The sequence below is a fragment of the Schistocerca americana genome, chromosome 6, assembly GCF_021461395.2.
Source record: "Schistocerca americana isolate TAMUIC-IGC-003095 chromosome 6, iqSchAmer2.1, whole genome shotgun sequence".
Classification (NCBI taxonomy): Eukaryota; Metazoa; Arthropoda; class Insecta; order Orthoptera; family Acrididae; genus Schistocerca; species Schistocerca americana.
In genome coordinates, this window is record NC_060124.1 from 119,235,558 (window position 1) to 119,258,785 (window position 23,228).

General features: G+C 42.4%; 1 protein-coding gene across 1 annotated transcript in view; it reads left to right on the plus strand.

The window, feature by feature from the left end:
• The window catches only part of LOC124620001 (mucin-4-like), a 115,682-nt gene that overhangs the window by 44,471 nt on the left and 47,983 nt on the right, over positions 1 to 23,228 (plus strand). Inside the window, exon 2 of the mRNA XM_047146666.1 lies at positions 22,173 to 22,456. Within this exon, the coding sequence (XP_047002622.1) occupies positions 22,173 to 22,456 (284 nt within the window). The remainder of the gene's footprint in view (positions 1 to 22,172; positions 22,457 to 23,228) is intronic.

A 23,228-nucleotide genomic window follows, 5' to 3' on the forward strand; every position in this document is an offset into this window, starting at 1 on the left:
CTGTTATTCGATCTTATGGGCCCAAAGTGGGTCAGAATGTACAGACAACTCCTGATCCTCTTTGCAAATGTCATTGGAATTCACTGAGCGTCTCTTGATTTCGATGCCCAGTGCTAAATACCGACTACAAACTGTTGACATGCATCCTCCGTGAGAGGCGGCCATTCATATAGATCAAACCTGCCTCGGAGGCACTCCAATGTGTTTACGACTTTGATGAGCATTTACAGAGACGAAGTGGCGCTGATGCAAACATGCCGTCTTCACGCGCTCTTGTTGCACTGGATTTGACCATACTTTCTTTTGTATCCCGCCTGGTAGACGGCGCGTGGGTCTGCTCCTGTAAACTGAAGGGTAGGCCGAAAGTAGGAAGCTAGGAGGAGCAGGTGAGGTAGAGCACTTAGTACTGCAATTAGAAGTGGTTTCACTATGTGCTTAACTTTGGCTGAGATGAGCAAGTAGGTGCGAAGCAGTACATCGTTACAAAGTTACAAGTAGTGGCTCGCCCACTATGAAATAGAAACAATGTTGCTTGGTCGTCTGCTCGGCATCAAATGGGCTGAATCTGCAGCGGAGCCGGCCGGAGTAGCCATGCGGTTCTAGGCGCTACAGTCTGGAGCCGAGCGACCGCTACGGTAGCAGGTTCGAATCCCTGCCTCGGGCATGGATATGTGTGATGTCCTTAGGTTAGTTAGGTTTAATTAGTTCTACGTTCTAGGCGACTGATGACCTCAGAAGTTAAGTCGCATAGTGCTCAGAGCCTTTAAGCCTGTGCAGCGGAGCTCGTAGAGCTGCAGAGCGCCGGCTCGTTGGCGCTGTCGTCGGTGTCGGAGTACCTAAGAACTTTCACCTACGCCTACCACACTTTCGATCACGTCGATCATGGATTCCTTCGTCCAGTTAGGCAACACATCGGTATCCCGCGCGTAACGACATCTGTTGTGCTTCGTTTGACCTATGGGGTGGTTACGAGGATTATGGTCAATGGCTACCGGTCCGCCCCCGTCCTGTCAACAGATCCGTCAAATATGGCTCTCCTCTTTCTGCCAAGCTATTCGTCATTGCCCTCAAACCAGCTCGTCACGTACTGCAGCGATGTGGCGCGTGCGCCGATGATGTGATGCTCTTAGCATGGACTGGTGATGAAATAAGTACAGTGTTTTCCAGGTTCCAATTGTACGGGGCGGTGCCGGGCAGTGTGATCAACTTACGGAAATGGCGTTAAATGGAAGTGGGACGAGGCAAGCCTGCGGAACCAGATGTGCCTCCAGCACTCGCGTGCGGGCCACTCTTCAGTCCGTGTTCGTCCGTGTCATCGTCGCGCAAAGGGTACACATGGGATAGTCAGTTAGGTGAATTGCATGGAGCCTTCGTCGGGTCGGAAATTTCTCGTTAGTGACCATATACCATGTCGACCGCACAAGAATGGAAAGGAAGGGCCAGTGGATGGCTCGCCAAACCCGCGTCCAGTAGACCGTGGGGTACAACACGTTCCTGCCGCACTCCACACGTCTATATGACAATATGCTACATGAAAGAGCAAGCAAGTATTGTTCTACACTTTTGACAACACTCCTCGGACACTTTGTCAACATGTGTTCACAACGTGATCTATATGAATCCATGTTACTACTGAATACACCACTAGCTGCTTTAACTCTGATGCTGCGTTTTGTCATACAAATTTAATTTACAGAATATGCCTCTTTTTGAAACTACTTTGTCTCATTCAAAGGCACTACGATTTTTTTCAATACCCTCAGAAACAAAATTTCGTAGGCAGAACAATTTTGCTCATAGTTTACTTCTACCGTTGAGATCTAATAATGTCTAAGAAAAGCTGTGAAGTTTCTCTTTTTATTGTTCAGAATATCGCAGAAATTGCTGCCTAATAATACACTTACCCTGTCCTCAGTGGCATATTTATTAGGTGCACGTTACTTCTTTACGCTCTGCATACTGTTCCTCCTGCTACAACTTACTCGCCATAAACTTTCTGTGTTGTAAGATTTTGCTTGCAGGTTCAGATGACCCTTCTGTCATCACTGTCACTTTTTTCTGCTTCTGATCCACAGTAAATCTAATCGTGTTAACCTGAAGGCCGTTGCAGCATTTTCCGCGATACCTTTTCATGCTTGCACTGCGAGGTAACAGCTGGAAAGTGGTTGCATCTAGTCATAATTACGAACACATTTGCTCCCATTGCGACTACCTCTACTGTTAGCTTTGCCGAATAATAAGTGATGATGAAGTCCCATACTCTTTGACAGAGCGTAGGTGACGATGCGCGGTATCCGCACCGCTGTACTAGGCAAGGTCCTAGCAGAGGTGGTTTGCCATTGCCCTCCTCCGACCGTAATGTGGATGAATGATGATTATGATGATGATGAAGACGACACAACAACACCCAATCATCACGAGGCAGGTGAAAATCCCTGAGCCTGAAGGGAATCGAATCCAGAACCCCGTGATCGGGAAGCGAGAACGCTACCGCGAGACCACGAGCTGCGGACGGAGTAATAAGTACCAGGTGGAAACAACATCTGGTGTGGTTGAGGGAAAGTGAACTGGTGCTTGCGTATCAGTCTTCACGAAAGAATGTAAACGAGTTAAACACCTCATTCTGAGCACCACGCATGATGTACTCTCTTACAGCCAATCAACGTCCAGGCAAATTGCACGATCCAAAAGCTCTTCGCAGATTGCAAGCCGAAGGTCTTTCTTATCTTGACTCATGAACTGTGGGACAAACTTGGTGGCAACACGATGTATTCCAATATGCCGTGTCAGGGTTTCATGACGTGATACAACTGAAATGTTACACTCTTTCGCAATTTCTCGGACAGTCTGTCTTCGATTGGCCCGCACAATTCCGTTGGCGTAGCGCAGGATAGCTGGATAGTCTTGGGCGCCTTGCCACGGTTCGCGCGGTTCTCCCCATCGGAGCTTCGAGGCCTCCCTCGGGCATGAGTGTGTGTGTTGTCCTTAGCGTAAGTTAGTTTAAGTTAGATTAAGTAGGGTGTAGGCCTAGTGTTGTGTACATAGTTCCACGTAGTCAGCACATTCACAACTTTCCCACTAGAGCGCGCCCCGCTAAACACAACAGAGCAGGCGCAGCGCTCATCCGTCTCCGCACTACGAGATGGCGCTGCCTTAGAGACGGACCAAATTCTGCCTACGCTGATCCGCATAGTAATATGTAACGCAGCCAATGAGATTGCTGCTAACATAGAACCTTTTCTCCTTGCGGATCACACTCGCGCAGTGATACCTGAAGGCGTGAGGTATTATAACGAGTGTACAGACCTCCGATTAGTCAGTCTGCATTTGTCTGTACCAGTCTGCATTAGTCTGTACCAGTCTATAGTCAAGTTTCAGTCTGCACCTAATAAGATTATCATATTCCTGTACATAGCCATGAAGGGAAATGTATAGACACTTTTGTTAAGTATCAGAGATATGTGAGAATAAGATTAACGTACCAAGACCAAAGGAACTTCAGATTGTCAGTTGTAAACAGCATCCAGAATCAAGTTACGTAATGTCTATGCTTTTTATTATTTTAATAAATGTGTGTGAAAATTGATCAAGTTCTGTTTAAAGTTGGTCTCCGTCAATCTGCTATTCTAAGCGTGCAAGTGGCATTTCTATCGTCTGACCTAATGGCAGAAGATAAACAGGCCACGATAATACCACGAGACATATTGCTGACACTCACCTACTTCGTTAGAGCGACATTTTTAAACCCTGTGCATCATTCGTGGCTTAGTCGTTCATCACCCTAGGCTTCCTGCATCATCTGATGTGGCTCTCTAGAGGTTTTCTTGAGTTCCACGCAAAGTTGCTCCTCTCACTCTGCCACCTTGAAATTCGCAAATTGTGCAACACAACGTTCTAATCAATGCAGCATTGATCAATAACTAACAGACATACAACAATAAAACTTCGGCAGTTTCACATTAAACACAGGCGTGTGCAGGGATGCCAACCGCAATTCGCTCAAACTAAATTACGAATGTTCCGGAATTTTTTGAAGAGACCTTGCATATAGCTCCACATGCCGTGTGCAGTATTGTCACGCTCGCCTGCCACATCTATTCAGTTGCCTAGATGTAAGAATTTTTTTGTTGCATCTGAAGAGTGAGTAGTGACGGCGCTGGTTTGTTGACATGGATATAGCGTGACCTTCATAAAAGTTGGAGGTGGGAAGATGGGAAAGCAGTTCTTAGTCAACCACGATATTATTGCACATGGGAGTGAGGGCGCTTCGGTCAGCTTATCGTGATTTTTTTTTTATCATGATACCTCACGACGATACACTGGAACACTTGGTAGCGTATGCACAACTGCCTTCAAGTCGTTGACAACGCGATGCGTTTTCCTTACTCAGCACTGTACTTGGTTACTGTAACGTCACCGAGTGTTTCCGATAAAGGCCACGGGAGGCAAGGTGCATGGTGGGATAGTACACGTGGGAGAGCTTGCAAAAACCGTTTCAAATGATTACTGACCGTGGGCGAAATATCGGCGAACATCTCAAGCGCTAATAAGATGATAGAATCGATAAACTGCTTTTCAGTTGTGGTTCTTACTGGACGCTATGTTGTTGTTTGATCCATCATCATTGCCAACTCCTGGTGGGCCCTCTAAGACTCAACTAACATGTGATAGCTTTCCGTTTTGTCTGTGACTAGACAGTGGTTCCATCTGATGTCTGTTGATGTAGCTGGGGTGGAGGAACAGTCTTTGTGATGTGGTGTCATCTGCTGGCTATTGGGATAAAAACATTAGCGAGGCCATTAAGTGAAACAGGGCAAACAGCACGCTCCAGTGACCTTCTCGGATATTACAAGCGATCCGCTGGGAGGAGCTATTGGAACGGCTCATATGGCTATCCGTGACGTGCATTTTGATACAAAAACACGCCAGTGGTGTTCAAACTATGGCTTGCCCGCAGTCGAGGGCCAAGAGACTCCTTCTGCTTCTACCTCACCATATCTGAAATGGTAAAACGTTGGCATTGTCTTCTTCAGCTTCAGTGCGTGGCGTACATAACATCAAACACTCGATTTCACTAAATGCAGCTGATGTTCAGTTGAAATTTTCCAGAGTTATTACTTGTTGAATACTTTCAATAAAATACTGTATGAATGTGGCTGAGCACCATCGGAAATTATTGAAATCAGTCACTCAGCTTTGAGTATTTAATTAATTATTGCAGTAATTCACAGAAATTGAATTTGAAAGCTCACAGCCCATGCTATTCACTGTCGTATTACATGGTTCAGTGATTTATTGATTGCGTCTGTCAGATAACGAGTTTCCCGCCTAACGATCAGTCAGTTGATCCCGTCCATAGTCCGCACAATTGCAATTATAATTGAACTACAGGCCTACTTAGCGGTAAGGTAACTTCACAGCGTGTATCTACTGTGCATAGTTTATTGTGTAGGCACACTATTGGCGTAGACGGCTCGATATAGGACAACCTAGATATGTGATCGCATGCCAGATAAAGAAAAAGTGCTGTTCCGACTCCTGATGACATTATGAGCGATGTCTCTGCAAACATTGCTCCCTATTTCTTCTAAGAACTTTGTAGTGCCGTCTCTGATATATATATATATATATATATATATATATATATATATATATATATATATATGAGCCTTCGTCTGTCTCCGTAAACGTTTCAGGCACTTTTTATGGTGAGCGTTTAAGTAGGGCTAAAGAGGTGGCCATCGGCACAAAAAAAGTGTAGCTCGGCAGTTAGCTTATCTTGTTATCACGCAGAGGCACTGCATTAAATTCCCGTTACTAACAAAAATTTTGTTGGTGGAAGCACTAGAATTTGATACTTCAGTTCCATAGCAAGTAGTATTACTATAGCCAGTATTAAGGAAAGCAGGAACGCCCTATATTAGTAATGTTAGATTTTGTTACATGGCTTCCCTGTAATTTGGAAACTAAATATACAGTTAAAATCTTGTATAATTTTTTGTACTTTCTTCAAAATTATTTTAATTGCTCTTAATATTATATTTTTATTTTAGCTCATCAGACTTAGTATATCTATGTTGCAACTTCCTCAAAATTTGAGTACTTCAACTGATTTGTGAGATTTGTAGAAACGGAAACAACTTCTAAAGTTAGAGATCACTAAAATTAAATTAATATGTTTTATTTTTTTATTTGTACTCACTCAGAAGCATCCTCTTTATCATTTTACATGACTCCCACTCTTTTCTCCCTACTGGATTCTTTAGTGGCAATTTCTGCTACATATTGTGAGTTATCTATGCGAATATTATGTAGTTTACTCCAGGAATAATTCCCACATGGAGACGCACTTTCATCCTACCACTGTTGCCACTTTTAAAAGCAATAAATGAATCACAGCCACTCTCCCGACCCCCATTTTGGGGACTATCTCCTAACAAAAACATTTTTTGTTTGTGGTCCATACGTCATTGTTGATATACTCATTTGGATTATGAGTTTGCCCATGAAGACTCTTCAACAAGTCAGAACGTTCCAGGTTTCTGCAAGCGAGCTTTAGTGACTTCCATTACTGCTCCTAGGATGGAATGTTTCTGGCTGTATGAGTGTTTGAGTACCGGTATTGGACTTTTGTGTTGTTTTCACCATGAATCTAGTCTGGGAAGGCAAAATTGATGTATTGGTTTGGCATCTGTTGATAGTTTGCGGGAGAAGATAGCTCATACTACCTGCCGCATTCCGAACAAATCATCAGTGTTATTGCTAATGGCCATCCCATAGTATTGTTGTAATTAATTAATAATTTTGTCTGCAAGTCTACTCCTTATGATTGTACAATCACAAAGTTCATTATTTCTTAAACTTTGTTTTCTCAGCGTGGTACCCATCCTCTTCTGGACCAGATCCACACATTCCTGTTTCGTGATGACCTTATCATAGTTAGGCCAAGCTGCTACTACACTGTTGTGTGCTTTGGAGCCTCCATGACCAAAGAATAACAAACACCTGTTTCATTCCTTGATCGGCAGACAATTTCAACAATAGCACACGTCTCCATTCTGCCACTTGGTCCTTCATAGTTCCTATCGAAATATGTTCTGCTTAGCTCACTGATTTACATTTATAACAATGTTTTGTCACAGTCTGTTCGAGTACCTTTCCAGTATCCACACTGGCCACTGCAGCAATAGAATTCTTAGAACTTCTGTATATTACGTGTGTTTGTATTATGAAAAGCTACTAAGCTATTTTCTACAGAGCTGCCATAGAATCAACTTAATTTCGTCTTTGTAATACTGCAATTCACAGCCTTCTAAAAAAAACGTAAGCTATTTTATTTGATCTTGAAGTAGTGTATGTAAAATTTTTGACCTTTTAATTACGTGCAGACCTGACTGATATACCACTTTATTAAGGAAACTGCAAATTTTTGATGGGGTAAAACTACTATAATGTCAGAAAGTTTCGTCCTAACGCCCATTAAACATACGGAGCTTTTGTGGTACATACAGATTATATTTTATGTTATTTCCTTGATGTCATCTTGCTTTCAGATACCAGAGTTTTATTTTACGTTTGAAATTTCGGCATTAAGCTGTTTTCAAGCATTAGATTTTGCCCAACTTAAACCTATATGTTGGAACTTGTGTCTGAAAATGGCTTAAAGCCGAAGTTGAAATCCCAAAATAAAATTCTGACAGCTGAAAGGAAGATGATATCGATTAGAAAACTTATAACAGCAGTGGACCCATATTACAAGAAAATAATATATTTGTATTGACACATGACTTCGTCACCAGCACACCCTTTGCTGTTCATGCAGGTTTAAACGCGAAACCTTGCACATTGGACTCGCATTCGGGAGGACAATCCCGCGTCCGGCCATCATGATTTATGTTTTACGTGATTTCCCTAAATCGCTTCAGGCAAATGCCGGGATGGTTCCTTTGAAAGGGCACGGCCGACTTTCTTCCCCATCCTTCCCTAATCCGATGACCTCGCAGTCTGGTCTCCTCCCCACATCAACCCCAAACCAACGAAACCTTGCCATTTGGGAGCAGCCCGCTTACCGGCTTAGATACCCAGGATCGAGGCACGGCCTGCCTTCACTACAGTACCTTTCTTATGCTCTCCAAATTTTCAGGCTTTGGTTGTGATTTCTCTGCGAAATGTTTTCTTCCACGAGTGATAGTGTATCAAAGCAGGCAGCAGCCTATCTGATACGTTTGGAAGGCAGCATAAAGTTACTGGCAAAACTGAAGGTGGGAGGGAGGGCTGCGAATCGTGTCTGTATAACGCTATCGGTAGGATCGTTGCCTGCGGAAGTCTAGGGTTCAGGTTCGAATCCGGTTTTAATCGGTGCGCAAGATTCATAGCAGCGCACACTTTGCTGCAATGTGAATGATTCATTCAGTTTAATACCAGCGGAAAAAGACTTCTGCCGGAGCAAAAAAAAAAAAAAAAAAAAAGGGCCAATATTCTGCTCTTTGTTAAGAGACTCTGATTGAAAAGTTGGATGCCTGCTGCCTCGTTCTACCTTCCTCAGCACCTTTAAAAATTTTCGCAAAAATATTGGCATGCAAACATAATCGCACTCTTTGTAACAAGCAACTAACCTGTCACTCCCACAAGCTGCCCGAACTGTAACTCTTTCACACCCACTAATTCATCGCTTCTCTGATGCCTATCCACTCCCACAGCCGCCTTCGTTCTGTTCTGCTACCACTGTCGCTCGTCAGTGTCACTGTCTCCCTCTTGTTGTCTCCTACTACTACTGTATCGTTCATTCTTTCCCACTGTTGCTGTCTCTTCACACTGTCAATGTCTCTCTCTTCCTCGTTGTCATGGTCACAGACTCTGTCATTATCAGGGGCTCTCACCCAGTTCCACTTTCTTCTTCTTTTTATTCCTCTCCCACCGGCACTGTCTCCCGCACTGTTTTCCCAGCACTGTTCTCTCTCTATCCACTATGTTGCACTGCCACTGTGTCCCTCTCTTTCTCTCTCACTGCCATTGTCTCCTTCTCTCTTTCTACACCACAACCACTGTCTACTATCTTCCAACATTTATTACTTCTTTGCCTCTTTCCAGCTGCCACTGCCTCCTCCTCTCTCAGCATAAAAATCCATGGATATATTCTCGTGCAAAAAATTTTTGCGAAAATTTTTAAAGGTGCTTAGCAAGGTAGAATGGAGCAGCTGGTACCACACTTTCCAGTCAGTCTTTTAATAAAGAGGAGAATATTCGCCTTTTAAGTGCACCGAAAGGAGCATTTTCGTGCTGGTTCCGTTCATTTCACTGGCACATCACCATTCAAAAAAATGTTCAAATGTGTGTGAAGTCTTATGGGACTTAACTACTAAGGTCATCAATCATTAAGCTTACACACTACTTAATCTAAATTATCCCAAGGACAAACACACACACACACACACACACACACACACACACACACACACACACATACACACATGCCCGAGGGAGGACTCGAACCTCCGCCGGGACTAGCCGCACAGTCCATGACTGCAGCGCCTAAGACCGCTCGGCTAATCCCGCGCGGCTTTGATTGTTTACTTACATGAAATTGAAATAACGCAAAACTAATGTTACACCTCATACCAGATTTTACATGCACATAATTTTTTCATGTACTTCATTACTTTAACTGGGAGTTCCCAGAACCCTTCGGATTATAATGGAGACATTTTACATCGTATTTTTCCGTAACACGTCACATTATATACTGTAAAAAGATCAGCCATTTGCTGTGCATAGCCGTCTTAGAATCCTCAGCTGGCGCTTTGTACCAAAAAATGTTTTCGGTAATTTTTTTAAGCTAACAGGTGATACAGGTTTGACGAACTCTGCCCGCAAAACTTACGCAAATGTGTCATTCATTCATTCATTCATTCATTCATTAGGGGTATAACCGTCAATTTAAATCGGAGACCATTACTTATATAGCCGTCATCATCAGTCAGTTTATTTAACAATTTTACGTGCTCATTTTACTTATAAAACAGTGTAACTTTGAACATCTATATCTCGGAAACGGATAAAGATAGCAAGAAAATTTTCTGGGTAGTTCGATATAGGGATAGTAGGTAGATATCGGAAAAATTGCCGTCTTGGAATCGATGGCTGTGGTTTGGTCCGCTGCTGACGGCGAAAATATAGTTAAAAAAAACCTTATTTCGTTTTCCGAGGAACTTCCCGTGAACTAATGGTGCCTCAATAAATTACATGAAGCTCATCGTATACCACGTCAAATGCAAAAAGAACCAACCGATTTTCTTAATTTGCCTGAGGAGGAGGATGTGTGTAATATTCATAAATTGACCCTGAGCTGAAGGATAGTGACAGGAAGACGATTCTTCTGTTTGGGTATACAAATGGTCCCTAGCCAAATAGCTATCCAAACACTTGACGCTACCTTTTTAGCACCAACATAATCTGTGGTACGAGCATCGGAAAATCCCGTTTTAATTCGCAGTGTTTTGAAACATTTTGATAAACATGTTGTCACATGCATACCGATATCACACAGTGCCACAAGAGCTGCATGAACTGAGAAAGCTGTCTCTTCGAAACACGTGGCAGCAAGACATAGGGTTCTGGCCTGTTTTCTTACACTTTCTAGGTGCACGCTGGTTATAGTCTATGTAATTTCTAATTAGTAAAGAATTTTTTGTGATTTAAATGATGCTGATTGTCTGTTTCCAAACCATTTTCATGTGATTTATGGAAAGAAGTAGATCGATGTGAAAGCCACTGAGTCATGTTTCGAGATGAAAGGTTTCAAGCCCTGCCCGATTTTCCCGATTCAATTATCCAAAATATCTTTAAAGCAACTCAGAAGAACGTTGCAATAGAGGTCACACGCATACACTGTAAACATACTTGCACACTTTGGCCAGTTCTACGTTTTGAAACGGCATCAGCCTCGGTTATCCTGCTGGCGACCGTACGCGAGGTTTCACGAAAGTAGCCGCAAATCGGAGCGAAATGTAAAAACTGTGAATTGAGCGCAGACGTAGATTTGAGTCACTAGTCCAAATGTGGTTTTTGTAAGAAACCGAGAGAACGGACAAAGAGAAGATAGATGAATGAGGTTAGAAATGATCTAGCCGGATAAAGTCTGGATTTGCAGCAGATTATGGGCAAAGACTCCTAATTAACCAAATAAATGGTCAAGTGCAAGTGGGACTCACGTTCTGGGAGTTCCGTACAAACTTAATTATGCATACACACAGTCAGCCATCCTGGATATCGACAATTTTGACGATTTTTGCGTCATCTATATCGATACTGGCATGATGTACTGTAAATTCTTGCTTCTTGCTAAATTTCATGAGTCTAGGTCAACAGGAAGTACTCTGCAGGTTTTGATGAGTGAGTTTTCAGAGTACCAAAATATATGACGAAAACAGCCGTGTCTTTTGATTGCATTGACTTATAACCTTACATTTTTTACTCGCAAAAAGGACCGTATACCTCAGTGTGTTACATGAATTTCAGCTTGCTACGTGTACCCGTGCAGTAGAAAAGAGGGTCTTTAACAGTCTGAAAGACACAGATAGGCGGACAATAAAGTGATGCTATACTAGGGTTCCGTTTTTACCGACTGAGGTATGGAACACTAAAAATATGTCCGCAACCGGGAAACTGTATCTGTTTCAATAATATCATAAAGATCAAATATGTTGCGTAGTATTCCCGAACAGGCTCTTGAAACTGATTAATTCCTCACTAAATAATTTGCTTTGGGAACTATGGAAGTACATCAGTCCATTTGTTGTGCTGTGGCAATGTTTCGATGGCCTCCTTGTTCAAAAATGTTCAAATGCGTGTGAAATCTTATGGGACTTTACTGCTAAGGTCATCAGTCCCTTACACACTACTTAACCTAAATTATCCTAAGGAGAAACACACATCCATGCCCGAGGGAGGACTCGAACCTCCGCCGGGACCAGCCGCACAGTCCGTGACTGCAGCGCCACTGACCGCGCGGCGGCGTCCTTGTTCAAAATGTTTCAAGTGGCTCTGAGCACTATGGGACTTAACATCTGAGGTCATCAGTCCCAACTTCGAACTACTTAAACCTAACTAACCTAAGGACATCACACACATCCAGGCCCGAGGCCGGATTCGAACCTGCGACCGTAGCGTTCGCGCGGTTCCAGGTTGAAGCGCCTAGAACTGCTCGTCCACACCGGCCGGCCTGGCCTCCTGCTACTAGCAGTAATGTATATGTGTACACAATCTGTTTTTAATGTATCATACGCACTATGCACAATCGTTAAACTATAATGCTTGGCCGTATATGTTAGTGAATGATTACGACTTTGATCAACAATGCGTGAAATTTATGACACTACTTCGCGCCTTGGTTGGAAGTGTTACTTTTCGTCCTTGAGGTAGTGTTTTCCCTGACTCAGTCCTCCGTATGACGGCAGCGAATGAGCGATCGGCTAGCTGCTAGCGTTCGCTGGGAGCTAGGCAAGTCACTGTTTACTTCCAGTTCACAGGGAAGGCGGTCATGAGCAGCCCCAAGAGAAAAGAACGTCGGTAACAAGCATAAAAACGACTATTGTTTACTATTTTCAGAGTGATTGTTTACTTACATTATTGTTGCTTCTTTCATAGAAATGACCAGCATTGCTTCGTTTTTATTTGTATATGTTTTATGTCCTTTGTAATCTGATCTTTATGATTGGTGCAAACTTCTAACAGTTTCTCAAACACTTTCCATTATTTATTCCATTAATCATTACTATAACTGCATGCAAAGTTGCACACGTCTTCGAACTAACTGTATTTATTTATTTACTTCTTTATGTGTACTTCCTTAGTTTCCAGTTGTGTTCTTTACTGCGCTGCAATTAGCTTTTTTGGTGGTTCGAATATTTTATAGCGTCTTATACTTTAAGTTATGCGTTTTATGGAATGTCGTTAGATGTCTTGCATAGAGTAATTTTTATTATATTTTTTTCACTGGGAATGTCTTGCGAAAGGTGCCTTGTTTTTGTTTACAATCGATCAGCGTATTAGTATTAGTCATCCACTAGCCAAAGTATCATTTTACAATGATTCAGGGTCTGTCAGAATAAAAGAAAGTATAAATTATATATACATACGTCGGAATATACACAGGTGTTTAACGACGAGAAGACAGTGGTCGACCACCTCTGAAATTTCAGTCCAGTGCCATCACAGATTCACTACCTAAAGCGCAATTGAACAAGTTAGCTTAATACCATGAAAAATAATTGTACACTGTTCATTAAGCCTCTTCGCACACTCTTCACGTTGGACTCGTAAAAAAGTTAAAAATTATTATTACGAACTGGCGATTAATTTTTTTTGTCACTAATCCCTACTTTGGGTTTAGAAATTAATCCTTAATTGAATAGTATGCAGTGTTTAAAAGGTTCCTGTGGCTACTTCTCTAAATAAATATATTTTACTTATCCTTTTTATCTCCTTCGATAAATTATTGCGCAGTTTCCAAACCTTATATAAGATTATTGTAGTTTTCTGTTTGTTTTCGCTTGGCAAATGAAAATCCAAACCGTCCTTTGTTTCGTGATCTAGAAATATTTGACATTTTTCCTGATGTGGTCAACAAACTGGAAGTTGAACACGTTTCGCGCAGTAGCCTACCATTTTTTTTAAAAATATTTCTTAAAATAAACTTCTAATTGTATTGCTTCAGGTCCTTTCATCCTGTATGAAAATTATGTCCATGTTTTGTGCATTTGATCTCCAGAAAAGAATCCGATAAATAACATTTATGTCTATAGGAATAAATACTGTATATCAGCACGAGGCATTGGCTGATACAGACTGATGATTGGATTCTAAGGGAATGGTGTGCTGTAACATTTTTGCCGGGGTCTTCACTATTTCTTTGACTACGTGTGTTTCCGTCACCGCAGTTCATATTAAATTTCGTTCTGCATCAGTGAATATGGTACATTCTGCTCCGTAAATTCTCCAAATTCGCGATCTCTCTTCATTATATGGAAATGGTTTGTTAATATTGTGCATCTTCAGAGCGTTAAGTCTTTCTATTACAAACGATGCTCTGTAAGCCAATAACATGTTGATATTTCGCAACACTGTTGTCTCGAAAACAAAAGATTTGGCCAAATTCTGCGCATTTGAGTAGATATTTTGTGCCAATGTAGCTGTCTTCTGAATTCGAGTGGAGACTCAGCATCCGTAGGGGCTGACCGCAGATCATCTAAGTAGCACCAGATCGCTTTATACTATCTATCAATCATTTTTAGGGCAGAATCAGTTGCCCGAACAATACCAAAAGCAAAAGCAGTCCATTTACGTCCTCCTGAAGCTACAGTAATCGGACTAGACAGTCTGCCACTAGCGTTAGGTACGTGTAAGTCAAACAGCAACCATAATGGAAGGTGATGCTGTTATTTGCAGAAATGTAGCAAGAAGCGAAGTTCATCGCAGTTTGCTTTGCCAATACCAGTCTCGGACTTCGACCATTCTTCAGCTTACTTTGTCTTTATATAGTTATCGCTCCTAAGGCAACGATAGTAAGACAATGGAATCGTATTCAGGTCCTCATCTAGCAGTCCTAGTTTAGGTTGTCTATGAATTCTCCTAAGCGCTCAAGGCAAATGCCCGGATAGTTCTTTAGGGAAGAAAAAAAAAAGACCACGGCCGGTTTCAATCCCTATATTTCCTCTGTCCGAACTTGCAGCTGTCGCATCCTATAAGATAGCTGAGTTATTGTATTAAGTCGACAGAAGACGAATATAAGCATTGAACTTGTTTTGACACAGATAAAGTGGGAAGGAAAGTGACTGTAGTATTTTTCTTTTCCTAAATTGGTCGAATCAGATCCGGATCTTAAAGCAGTAAGTACACTAAGCCTGTAGTAATGAAATCTTTCTGCTGCCTAGTCATTATCACCACTGGTCAAGTGACAGTGGTTCTGCTGTTCTGGGATACCGTAAAAGGGCAGCTGTAGACTAATACCGTATTGAGAGCTATGCTAAGATGTAAAAGATAAAATAAAGCCTGTTTATTCTGGTTGTGTTTAACACGCAACTTACCCTACAAATTTGGCAGGTACCTATGTCCACTGAAATTCAACGCTTTTCCAAGAAGAAAAAGAAGAAACGGGGTTTTGTGTTTGCCCTTGGAACTGTCGTATGTATGTGCTTCACGTCTTGTTTGTTCGTCTGTTGGATAGGATAAGTTGTTCTTATCTTGCCATATGTCCCTCAAGGCGAGTCTGGATAGTGATTCCTGCTGTTTCATAGACAATGCTGGATGGCATTCTAAAGTATGCTACTGAGTAGTCGTCACTCAGTTGTGAAGTGTTTGGAATGATCTTTCGTGGCTGGCTAGAGGTTAGATGCATGCTCCATGAACGATCTGATGAATGATGGTTGCTTCGGAGCACGTATGGAAATGACCTCGAATTAATCCTATTAGGGATTGACTTTGTCGATTCTTGTCGAATACTTGTTGGATATTGGTTTTAAAGTTCAGTATTTATTTTCCATCGGGCGCTGTCTTTTATGTACCCCCACCCTTTTATACCTCATATCTGGCTGTTGAGTTCGGGTACTCGGTACCCGTGGGCACCTCCGCTGACCACTGTCTTTCTTATCCTACCCTCATGAAGTCGGATCTCTACAGATTCTGCTTAAAAAACGATCCCAAAATGTGTTGGCCCGGGATGTGATAGACTCTTGGTTTTCAGAGTCAGAGGTCGTATGCGACGTATGGTCTCTATGCGAAACTGCAACTTACTGAGAGAAAAACGTAATAAAGGCCAACGTTTCAAGACAATGTAACTAAATTTTGCACATTTATTAAGAAATGTTATATCAAACACACATAGGTTTCACGCAAATTGATGTTATACGTTTTTAATGATAAACAATTGAAATTATTCAGAAATATGAGTAAAAATGTTCCTGTTATGAAAAATCCATCAATCGAAATTAATGCATTTTTACAAGGTTTTTATATATCATTATTACTACTACCTGTGGAACAGAATTTTCATATTTTCTTCTTCTGGATTTTTGCAGCTCTCGAAGTATCTGTGAAAAAAAAATGCATTAGATTTTAGAGCTTTTACGTAAATGCCTTACAATGGTATTAAATACCGAAAACATGAATCAAAGATTTGACAGGGCGTATACTAGGCCGTACTTTGGGTGAACTGGTGCAAACCGTATGCATACTCCTCTTCATCCTCAAACAGTAATTTCTTCGCTTGTCTTCTTTGGTTCATCTGATTTCCAAATTGAGTGGCAGTAATGTCAGCTTCAGCATTTTTCCTGTTATCGATTTCCTTCAATATTGAGACTGTAAAAGCTCCTGGATAAAATTCTGGCCTCTGTAGAGTTCGTAGTCTGCTGTGATTGTTAAAATGTAGTAGTTACACTTTACTGGAACGAGGCATCCTGCAGATTGAAAGAATAGCTCTACATACAACTTTCGTCAAAATTACTCCGTTACAGTCAATTGCAAACAAACATCATAAACGAAAAAATACAAAATCGGTGGTAGTGATGTTAACCTACAGCCTTCTTCATGTACTACACGAACATTCCCTGCATCGTGACTGCATGAAACTGGAAGGAAACTTCGCAGGAATAAATAATATGAGGAGGAAAGACAGAGCAAGAAAGGGGCGTGGCCCCGTGCAAGCTTCTGCCAGTTATTATTTTTATCCACTTGGAGTGGAATTGGAACGTAACATTCAGGAACTGAAATTTCAGTACCATGTAGCAAACGAAGAAAAATTGTTCAGTTTTTTTCGCTTTCGCGTACGTCCCCCGTAACAGTCCCCGACAAGACTTTCATCTTGGGCAACAATCGAAAAGATCAGGTGACTTTATATTTCCGGAGTATTCGTCAAATTTTCGCAGATGGGTAACTGACGTAGGGAATAAACGCTGTCGCGGTAGGTTTCTGTTCTTCTTCTTCTGCAAGCAGTGGCGTAGCCTCCTTTGGTCGTATGGACAACTTTATCTGGCAGTGTTTCTAACCGCTCTTCCGGAAAACTGTCTCCAGGTGCCACAACTCTGCTGCCACGCTCCGATGTCAGATTCCGCGAGTCTTGTGCAGCAATTTCCTGAGGACGCCTTGTCGTTGTAAAGGGGCTTGATAGCTGTAAGCATTCAAGCATAAATCTGAATGCATTGGTTTACGGTAAACGCTGTGTCCTGGTATGCCATTTGGTCTCTGCTTGAGTAGCATGTCTCCGTCTTGAACCTATTGTTTTGGTGCTGCTAGTTCTGTTCTTGCAAAAAGTCGTCTATATGCTGTCTTGGCCAGATCACGAACGTGTCTCAGTATCAAACGAAACATGGGTGTTTGTGAGCTACCGCAGGACCGCTACGGTCGCAGGTTCGAATCCTGCCTCGGGCATGGATGTTTGTGATGTCCTTAGGTTAGTTAGGTTTAACTAGTTCTAAGTTCTAGGGGACTAATGACCTCAGCAGTTGAGTCCCATAGTGCTCAGAGCCATTTTTTTTGTTTGTGAGCTGCTGTCTCAGCAACTGCTCCTTCACATGCTTCCACAAACATGTTGGCTACCACTGGTGATAGAGGGCAGCCAATCGATACTCCGTCGGTCTGTTCGTGGTAATTTCCGCCAAACAGGAAGTAGGTTGACGCGAGTAGGAATTTGAAGAGTTTCGTTAGCTACGGCCCGATTTTCTCTTTGTTAAAGAAGACCAGGACTTAAACTACAGTAAGCTGGTCAAGTGGGTGGTTATGAAAGATGAAGAAACTTTCACAGGATAGGCTGACGTGTAGAGCTGGATGCAATAGTTCAGGCCAAAGATCACCGTAACAACAGAATGAACCCGAAGGTCAAAATTCCGGAGATTGTTCAGGGGTATTTTCGTATAAGGGACTCGTGGTATCCGATGCCACTTTGTAAAGTAAACGCATTTCATTTGTTTTATTACCATCCTGCCTGCCGTCCTCGCCCCCCCCCCCCCCTCCAAGACCCAGTTACATCTGCAATTGTATTGTACTGAATATATTTGCACAGTAGTGTAAATGTTGGCGGTATGCGCTGTGTGTCTTGTTTGGAAACAAACCCGCTCCATTCACTCACGGTACTTGCTAGTGATAAAAGCAATCTCGACTTCACTCTTCGCCCTCAAGCTTGCATTCAGGACGTCTCAGTTGTCTCTCTTGTGTTTGTTTCCCCGACAGTGTTACTTCTGCGAGTGGCATGGATAGATATACGGTAGGGGCATTTTCACGCCCAAGTTTCTGAAAGAATACCCATTGGTTGCAACAGACTGTTTCCAATCGGGATTTTATGTTAGGAAAAATACAGCGTGGCTCACTGATACCCGGCCCCGAGTACTAGACTACTTATTGTCGTGCGCCAATTGTCATCTGTTGTTACACATAAAACACAGGCGTGTGCAGGGATGCCAACCGCAGTGGCGCGAAATTACGAGTGTTCCGAAATTTTTTGAACAGACCTCGTACTATTACAAGTTACGGCTGAGGAACACGGACCGCATGAATACTTGATTGCAGCCGCAGTCTAGTACCACATGTCTCTCAAGTTTCCCTGTCATCTTATCCCTTCCTCTAGAGCAGGGGTTCCCAGACGGTGGTGCGCGTACCGCTGATGATACTACAGGACATTTCAGATGGTATGCGTACAGGTAAACAAAACACGTACTGAGGCTATGAACTCACGGCTGTTGATGTTATTGTGAAAATATGGCAGACAAATTTTTAATATTTGCTGCTTCGTACTGAAGTTAGATGGCTCTCCCAGAAAGTGATTTTAAACCGAGTATTTAATATGGAGTTCCAGGCTTTTATGTTTTCAGTGGCAAAAACAATGAAATGATATTTTTCAGTGATGAACAGTGGCCATCAAGAATGGTCATTTTAGCTTATATCACTGGTTTCACATTTTGAATATGGGCCTGCAAGGGCGAGGCACTACAGCTTTCTTAGGAGATAACAAAATATTGTCTTTCAAAAGAAAGTTTAGTCTCTTTAGTTTATAAGGACTGAACAATAACTTTTTCGCGACGCCTACTCTTACATTATTTTTGGAAGTCAGTGAACTAGCTCCAGAGCAGATGTAGTTCCAGACATTATCAGACATTTATAGGACCTACAAAAACGCTTTGAGAACTGCTTTCGCGAAGATGTGACATAATATTACTCGACAAGAAATCCATTTTCAGGACAAATAGCGAAAGAAGTAATCACAAAAGAAACGTTCATTGATATGACTAGCGACATTTCAGTGGGAGACTCTTTCAAAGAGAGAACTTTTTTTTCTTTTTCGATGGAACAAAGATAACTCTTCTTTTTCCCAACAAGCAGTCCTGTTTTTGGTGCCTTTTCTTGTGACTTAAATGTGAAAAAGTGGGTTTCCTGAGTTATGCATTAAAAATAAGTACAGAAACAATGCTGAAGAGGACTTCAGAGCTCTGTTGAACTCAACCCAGCGAAACTTTGAAGCTCTGGTTAAAGATAAATAGCAACATGTTCCCAACTGAAACAAGTAGACGTTCTCTCGTCAGAGTCTAAATTTGAATTCTGACTGACTGCTGATGTTGGAATCTGATTGACCGTCGTAGTTTAATATGATTATGAATTTTTTCGCTTTTTTAGCTTAACTGACTCTACTCCATGTTCAGTTTATTGCACAGCTGGTTACATTATTTGTGACGGAATATTTTAATAAACGATTTAAGTGGAACTGTCTCTTACTCCATGAATATTTGTTTCAGAACAGACTTAATTTAATTTCGTAATATTTACTGTAAATAAGTACCACGTATGAACATGAACGGCTCTGTAAAAAAAAAAAAAAAAAAAAGTCCTTGACGAAGCCTTATTACTTGTGTGTGTCATATTTCTTCCATACGTAGTAGTTGATCCGCAAGACGCAAAAACCGTATGTGCGTTATCGTCATTGAACTAGATGGCGAAACTTATCCCCTCCCCCCTTCCCTCCATATGTACCGTTCCTAACATTTCACAACAAGCTCCCCGCCCCCACAACCCGCCATCTCAGTGTTGGTTAAAAAAAAAAAAAACTATAGCGATACGCCCAAATTTCTAAAAAGTCATGTGATAGGCATTGATCATAGGTCTAGGAACCCCTGCTCTAGTGTTTTCCAAATATTCCCTTCATGTCGATTCTGAGGAGGATCTCATTTCTTGTATTATCTGTCCACTCAGCATTCTGCACCATTCTTTTAACTTCCTTACAAATCGGAAATCACAATATTCCTGTATCGTTGCAAATTAAATTTCTGGGTAAGTCCTTCATCCCCGACAACTCTGGCCGAATACCTTCAACTGGGCTAACATACTGTCATACTGATAAGATAGTAGAACCTGCCTGTTACTAGGAATGTAATACTGTAAATGTATTGATTTATTTGACGTTCCGGCAGCCTGTTCTCTTGTTTATCTAAAGGAGGCATTACAATAAATTCTGTATGAAATATAAAATTTCTTGAAAAAAAAAGCGGTTGTAAAATGCTATTAAAAATTTTATATAATAAAATACAGTCTAGACCATATACAATAATTTTGTTGTCATAAAGGTGCTAGATTTCGATCATGTCCAGACCTTTACGCATTTCTGACTGCTGAAGATCTAGGCACAGTGCATGAACTGCCTTAGGATAGCGGGAAGAACGAGTGCTCCCTTGGCATCCAAGAGCGGTTGATGCTTCGTGCCCTGATCTCCAGCAGTTGGCCTTGACGGTATGAACATTATCTAATACTGATCGAAATCGGCCACCTTTTTTAATATCAAGTTATTTCATGAGCTATATTCTTTTTTATTGTTCAAACTTTCAATATGAAATAAATTAAAACAATGTGTGTGTGTGCGCCACATTTTATTTTCTCCCACGATGCATTTCGAGGGCACACACTCATCTTCAGGTGGATCAATGGATTACATTACATTTTTGTTCTTTGGTTATTAGCAGTTGATATTTAGAGTTTAATTTCGATGTAAATAACGTATGATCAGCACTTGTTAATGTAATATATCAATAGGATTTCATATTTTGAACAATAATAAAGTGTCTTACAGTATGTTCGAGTAGAAAGTACCCTCGGCCCCTCCCGCTGCAGGTTCGAGTCCTCCCTCGGGCATTGGTGTGTGTGTTGTTCTTAGCATAAGTTAGTTTAAGTTACTTTAATTAGTGTGTATGTCTTGGGACCGATGACCTAAGCAGTTTGGTCCCTTTGGAATTCACACACATTGAACATTTTGAGAAAGTACCCTGAGGTTCATCCTAAATATACGTTTCAATCTTTAGATGGAACACAAAGACGTGTGTGTGTGTGTGTGTGTGTGTGTGTGTGTGTGTGTGTGTGTTAGGGGCGCTCAACAACGATGTGCCGGCCGCTGTGGCCGAGCGGTTCTAGGCGCTTCAGTCTGGAAGCGCCGGCATGGATGTGTGTGATGTCCTTAGGTTAGTTAGGTTTAAGTAGTTCTAAGTTCTAGGCGACTGATGACCTCGGATGTTAAGTCCCATAATGCTCAGAGCCATTTGAACCATTTTAAACAACAGCGCGCATACGAAAGTAGTAAAAACGAATTTGGGTAAAACGGGAAAAATGTGAGAAAAGAGCTAAAAACCAGTCTGACATAAAATTGCAATCGCGCCACAAACACGAAACAAGAATACAAGAAATTGCACTGATGTAGAAATACAGTGACATGTATATCAAACTGCATTCTTTACCAGCTTACAGTGCGAATCAACGATACAGATAACAAGAGGGTGCACCACCCTGGATCGAATCCGCTTGGCGGATTAACGATGGGAGCGGCGAGCCGGTCAGCCTAGATATGTTTTTAGGTGGTTTTCCACATCCGACTAGGTTATATGCCTCTCTGGTAGCAAAGTCCCTCTCATTTTGTTTGTTGTTGTTCGTTCTGTTTGTTCGAGGCAGACGTCCATTGACCCTTGTTCAAGTTCATCGTTGATCCATTAACTCAGCTTTTTTATTATTATTGTTTAAGAGAGCAGGTAACCTCTGGCCGATTAGTCTGAGCTACCGTGCCGGCCCCACAAGACCGTTATTAATAGCTATTGGTGTTAGGCAGTGTTCGTGCTCCGGTTCGCTCAGTGGAGCTGTGGTGTGTCGTTTTGCAGGAGCCAGGTGGTGCAGATGTATGAGGAGGTGGCGTCGCGGGTGGAGCGCGCCGCGCGCCGGCTGCGGCCGCCGGCCTGGTTCCGCGCCGCGGCCGCCTCCCCGCGCGGCTTCCTGCTGGCGGCGCGCCGCCCCAGCCGCCTGCCGCCCTGGCCGCTGCCTGCGCTGCAGGACGGCGAGCCGGCGCCGCCGCCCCCGGCCGCCGCGGGCTCCGGCTCACACTCCGCGCCCGCCACTCTGACGCGCCGCCGCGACCGCGACCGACAGCGCGCAGCCGACGCTGCAGGTACCAGCAGCAGTAGTATTAGTAGCAGTAGCAGCAGTGTTAACACTAGGACGCCTAAGGGGGGGGGGGGGTTCGTTGAACCCACGGTTCGTTGAACCCACAATTTTTTTATGTCCCCTGCTTTTGCCCAAGTAACTTTCATACCACATATTCCCTTTGAGTTATTGTTTGTTGGCAATTTTATGAAACGTTAGTGTCAGTATATTTTATAGAAAATTCCTGCTTTAAAAGAAAAAATAAACAAACTTATTATGGGTCCAACAACCCCCCCTCCCCCTCTTAGGCTTCCATGCAATAGAAAATTTCCCTTTGTAGGATTTCGTATTTCTCATCTCTACAACAAAGCAAGTTAGTTTCTTGTTGGTTGGTATTCTATATACTCACAACAATCGGCTTACTTTCAGAGGACGTGATTGTTGATGTCAGTAAGCTGTTATTTATCTTGTAAACTTGCATTGAGTTAGTGCAGTTCCCAACACGTAGGCCTCCAGTAACTTTGGTGTCCTACACAGCAAAAAACGAAACCAAGTAAAAGCTTACTGATGTTGTCAACAGTGCACCAAGATAAAGGCACTGTTAGAGGAGAGAAGAATAAAACAAAGATAAATGCATATTAGAGCGGTGTGCTGACCCCACGCCCCTCCTATCCGCATCCTCCCATGAGGATGACACGGCGGTCATATGGTCCCGGTACGCCACTCGTGGCCTGAAGACGGAGTTTTTTTAAAGGTGGAATTGATGCCATTGATCAAATGGCGCGTATGTACACCTG